The sequence below is a fragment of the Leuciscus leuciscus genome, assembly GCF_965113295.1.
Source record: "Leuciscus leuciscus genome assembly, chromosome: 17".
Classification (NCBI taxonomy): Eukaryota; Metazoa; Chordata; class Actinopteri; order Cypriniformes; family Leuciscidae; genus Leuciscus; species Leuciscus leuciscus.
The window spans coordinates 36,204,742-36,210,194 of NC_138741.1; the positions used below are offsets into that span (position 1 = coordinate 36,204,742).

Consider the following 5,453-nt stretch of genomic DNA (forward strand, 5'->3'; position numbering starts at 1 on the left):
CTATCACAAAAAGGGCAGTAAAAATTTCTGCAACATGTTGTGCATTGCTCCAAAAGTGGTAGCGCTATTCAAACTCCACTGGCTACCTGTCACATTCAGGATTGATTTTAAAATGTTACTATTTGTTTATAAAGCTCTTAACAAACCGGCCCCCCAATATCTGACCAATCTCCTCTGCCCGTACACTCCATCTCGTACTTTGAGATCCAGTGATCACTGTCTTCTTATCGTGCCCAGATCCAGACTTAAAAAACGAGGCGACTGCACTTTTGCGACTGCAGGCCCAAAACTTTGGAACAGTCTACCCCTCTATATCAGACTAGCTCCCTCAATTTCCATCTTCAAAACATCCTTGAAAACTTATTTATTTTCTCTTGCTTTTAATACCCCTTGACTATGATACAACTATTGCCTTTTTTTTATTTTAGTATTTTTTTTAATTTTTTATTGTCCTGTTTCTGCCCTGCATTTTATCTATTGCCCTGTACAGCACTTTGGTCAGCCTTGGCTGTTTTTAATTGTGCGTTATAAATAAATATTGTATTGTATTGTATTTTTTTTAGAATTAAGTTAATACCTTTTAGTCACCTGGGATAAAACTCCCCCTGCTACCCTCATTTGCATTTGTAAAGCTCACAGCAGTCTCATTTACATGTTAAAGCATTAGAGGGAGGGGGGTCACGGGGCAAGCAAGTCCCACGTCAATTTCCGACAATTTCCGACAGTTTGCAGTGTTGCCTGTAAATTGCCGTTTGCAGTCGTAAACCTGAACTTCCACGACAATCTACAGCGCCGGTAACTGTCGAAAATCCCACTTTTCATGCAGTGAAGTTCCCGGATGGCTTACTGCTTCCACACAGATTTTTGAGTGCTGATCCGATGGATACTCTTCTATCCCAGGAGGCCACGCGAGAGGACACGTCATTATCAAACATAGCAGAGATCAGCGACGCGGGTGCTTTCAAATGTGAGTAAACACGGTTCCTTGTGTTAAAATTGCATGTGTTGAACTACTGTAGAGTAAACTGTTGAATTGTTGAAGGTGTAAAGACGTTACACAGTATAGTATAGTTGTGATTTTGCTGTAAAAACACGTTTTATTATGTATAACGTTAGCTAACAGGGGAGCTCCAGTAAGGACACGTAAGTTACGTCTCTAACGTGGATTTACATAAACCATATACATCTTAAAGACGCTTATTTTAAATGTCTATTTACATCTGACAGGAAAATCTTCAGTAAGTTGCAGAAGAGCACATCACAACATGAAATAGACATCTGAGTGATGAATGTGTGCTAGAACAAATCTATAAAGTAACTAAACATAAGTTATCTATTTTATTTGTCCATTATGTTGATAAATTGAGGAACATTTATGTTGGATAAAAAGTTAAAACAACCTCAACATGTAAATGTAGTGTTGAGCTCATAAATCACAGAGGTAATGTGAATCTTGTCTGTCTGGATGTTACAGGGTCGGATGAACAGATGTGTGTTTATCCAGTGGAGAGTGGCTCATGAAGCTAAATGCTGCCATCAAAGGCTTTGAGTGAGTATACTACAGAAATGAATAACAACAACTATTTAAATATTAAGTTGTAGTTTATTTTAATTATTGTAATTTCAAACAGAGCTATTACAGCACTTTTCTGATTCTTGATTTCTGTGCATTTGCTGCAGATCTTTTGTGGTGGAGCAGGACCTGCAAGGAAAGATGATGGCGGCATTTGTGAAAAACAACGTTTTTGTCTTCTAAATAATACTGAAATCAAATGACATTGTGCGGTTAAAATGACTGTTTTTGTGTTATGTTTGTGCATTTTTGTAGGATCTGAAATGTCAGCAGGCTGGTGTGAGCACTGAGGATGAGGAGCCCAGAGCTGAATCCTGGAGATGGTGCCATGGATGAGACCTTCCATCACTCCACCTGCCCTCAGATTGTGAAGCACAACGCATCACGCAACAACCTCAGGCACGAAAGCACGGCTCACCTCTGGCGGTCAGCTGATTCATCAGAATAAAACCGCAGAATGGGAACCGCTGTGTTGAGATGGCAGAAGGATGTGGGGTTCAGTGCCTGTAGCCTACATACATAACTGTAGTTTGAATAAAGCTTTGTTTCATGTGTTGACTTGTATATGCATTTGTTTATTGTGTGATGGTGACTTTGATTCATTCTTTTACTAATTTATTAATATTTCTCATTGTTGTCAGTAAATAAAATATAATTATTTAATTAATGCTTTATTTATTGTTTGAATGAAAATGTAGATATGTTTACTATATACACATCTAAAGTGTATTCATGCATAGCTATGTCATATGACACATTACATTTTGTTTGTTTTATTGAATTATTTTTAGTAAAAAGTAATATAATTAAGTATTGGTCAGCATTTATCGTTGTTATTATTGTATGTTTTGGGGTGGGATAGCAATGCAATTCATTCTGGGGTAATATTCATTTTTAATATCATTATACATAAATTTTTCGAGTATAAAATCAACAGTTTTCTCTAAAGGCGAATCTTGGCACAGCTGCCCATCTCCTTTGTGCAGACATTACAAACGCTGAAGAAAACCGTTCTAGGTAGGGCTGTCGAGTTACTGGTGTTATGAGGTATGTGTGTATATATATATATATATATATATACACACTTATATCAATCATGGGTTTGCATACATAATATGAGATTTTATACACAGGAAAAAATAACCTACAAGGTTGAATATCGTAATATATATTTTCTTAAATAATTAGTTATAATACACTTAAAAAATTCATTTTTTTGTTATTTATAGGCCTAGGCCTGAGGGATGAAACGAGAGTTAAATTCAGCAAGAAAAAGAGGAAAACATAAAGCAGTTTGCCACTTTTGCTTGTGGATGAAAATGTTTGGATATAAAATAAAGAAATTAACAACATATTCAAGAGATGACAATTTTGGGATTTCGTAATAAAAATAAATAATATCATTAAGGATATAACGGTGGGTCACATTAGTAGGGTTAAATATAAGAACTTAAATCAACCCTAAATGTATTCACAAAATAAATGGGCAGCAGTTTCTTCAAAAAGACCACAAAATGAGCAAGTTTAATCAATATCAAGATATTTACAGATAGATGAATTAAACGTGTCGTTCAAATCTTTTAAGTTGTTGCGCGTGTGATAACGCGTCGTAGGTCACATGACAACGTCAACATAGCAGATGTCCGGTTCGCATTCATACCTATGATTCATACTCAACGAGATCTGGCTATAAAGTACCTACTCTTTTAGCGCTCGTTAAGTAAGTACTTATTGAAATTAAGTACCTACTCACTGAGTATGCGGTTTGGAACGCAGCATATGATTTGGACTTTTGGTTACTAGTCAAAGGGTATTTAACATTTTGGAGATGTTATCTGACAGAAGATCCGCTCCGAATCTGCTTGGGTGTAAGCCATCAGCACGGAAAAGCCTAGGACGCTCCCAAAACAGATTCCAATTATTTACAAAGAGCAGTTTCTGCTCATTGCACCATGACATTAACCATTCATTTAGCGCAAATAATCTGCTGAACTTTTCATGCCCTAATCGGTACGTGGGAAGCGGTCCTGACACAATGATCGTTGTTTCAGGCGATGTGCTGCGTACCGTATCGATTAGATTCCTGAAGTCTTTCTTCAGAATCTCCGTCTGGCGCAGCCTGATGTCGTTCACTCCTGCGTGCAGGACCACAGTTCCGACGCGCTCGTCACCGTTCAGGATCTCGGGAACGTGAGCAGCGATTTCAGAAACACGAGCACCAGGAAAGCAGTGACTGTGCACCTTACTTTTACCTAACGTAGCGTGTACGTGCCGAACGATGGAATCGCCGATGATCACAGCATCGCGTTCTGTTTCGCGTAGAGGGGAGAAGCGGTTTTGTGTGGATAACTCGAAAACCGGGAGGGTCGGAGAAAGTCTTGGTCTAAACCTGACTCGCGTCTTCCGCTGCGGAACCACCCAGGCTTCGTGGTGGCGTGTTGGAGCCGGAGTGAACGAGACCATGGCTGATTGCGACCGATGCTGAGGAACGCACGGAGTAGACGCGGTCGGAGTCAGCGGGTTAGTAACGTTAAACACTGATTTGTGTGCATCGGCGCGTGATGTTTCAAGAGCCAAACACCGGTCTCTCAGCTCGGCCTGTCTCAATAAAAGGTCGTGGATCTGTTTCTCAACAGATTCCAGCTCAGACTGCAGTGCGTGCAGCTCAAATGTGTCCTCACCTGCACCAAAAGGTAGACTACTTACATTTGATATATTCGCCATTTTAACAGATGAACAGTGAGTTAGCAACGAAGCTACCAGTGATGCTATCAATATTAATACTAATTTATGACTGAAGTCTTGGATATAATCCGTTTATTTTATTTTATTTTATTTATTTATTTTAATTTAATTTTTTTTAGTGGTAGGGGTGTAGAGTAGACGCACGATAGGCGAAAAAAATTTTTTTTGTTTGTAAGTGAGTGTGGAGAAGACGCGTTCAGCCGTGATCCACGGACGTACCTTTAAGAGTATCCAGCGTTGGATCACTAATAGGCTTGAGACGTGTCTGCTCAACAGTCCGCGTTGTAACTATGAGGTTTTTTAGTGGTAGGGGTGTAGAGTAGACGCACGATAGGCGAGAAAAAAAAAAAAGAAAAAAAAAAAGAAAGAAAAAAAAGAAAGAAAAAAAACCCAATGTTTGTTTGTAAGTGAGTGTGGAGAAGACGCGTTCAGCCGTGATCCACGGACGTACCTTTAAGAGTATGCAGCGTTGGATCACTAATAGGCTTGAGACGCGTCTGCTCAACAGTCCGCCTTGTAACTATGAGGTTTGAGCAGTAGTGCTTCTCAGTGAGGAAAAGTAGAAAATGTTCGTTGTAAGCGAGTTTAAAGAGAAAAATCAAGAATTATAAATCAAATCGATAGAGCTCCAAAAACAACAACGCATTCAGACGCGACGCATGATAATAACAGGACAAGACATTACTCACCGTGTTTGTTGAGTGATTCTTACTCACCTGAGCTTTTATGAACTCAAAGGCGCGAGAGAAAATAAATAAATAAAAATAGCTGAGCGCACGGGTGGCGCGTTAACAGCCTAGCGAATTACTAGCGTGTTGTGCTAGTAGTAACGGAAGCTAGCGATGTCAGGTTAATCTGAGATGTTGGGTAAGCTGTATTTAGTAGTAGTATAAACAACTACAAATTGTAGTAGGCCTAAATGATGGTTCAAAACAAGGAAATACGAGGCTATAGACGGAGCTTACAGCACCGAAGCAAACACACTCACAGCAGGCAGCGAGGCAGACAGGAATAAGGAACTAGTGAGAATGTTTTTGGAGATTACTTAAACAATGATGTCGGGACGACATCTTATTTTGAGGGGGAGAGTGTGGTGGTTACAAAAGTAGATACGTAATTGTAAATCATTAAGTAG

At 39.2% G+C, this 5,453-nt stretch overlaps 1 protein-coding gene and 1 long non-coding RNA gene across 2 annotated transcripts; one reads left to right on the plus strand and one right to left on the minus strand.

Moving 5' to 3' along the window:
- The first annotated feature begins 828 nt into the window (after positions 1 to 828).
- Positions 829 to 2,240, plus strand: LOC309479502. Its single transcript, XR_014199238.1, has 3 exons — positions 829 to 967; positions 1,475 to 1,549; positions 1,681 to 2,240. It is a non-coding gene; the product is annotated as an uncharacterized lncRNA (long non-coding RNA).
- A 1,131-nt stretch (positions 2,241 to 3,371) lies between these two features.
- LOC309479906 (uncharacterized protein) lies at positions 3,372 to 5,152 on the minus strand. The gene is made up of 2 exons (XM_082144178.1): positions 4,709 to 5,152; positions 3,372 to 4,367 (listed from the first exon to the last, which is right to left on the minus strand). Exon 2 carries the CDS (start codon positions 4,295 to 4,297, stop codon positions 3,377 to 3,379), a length of 921 nt encoding a protein of 306 aa, XP_082000304.1. The 5' UTR covers positions 4,298 to 4,367; positions 4,709 to 5,152; the 3' UTR covers positions 3,372 to 3,376.
- Positions 5,153 to 5,453: the final 301 nt, after the last annotated feature.

Coding starts and splice junctions, on each gene's coding strand:
- LOC309479906 (XM_082144178.1), bottom strand. CDS start 4,297: ATGGCGAATATATCAAATGTAAGTAGTCTACCTTTTGGTGCAGGTGAG.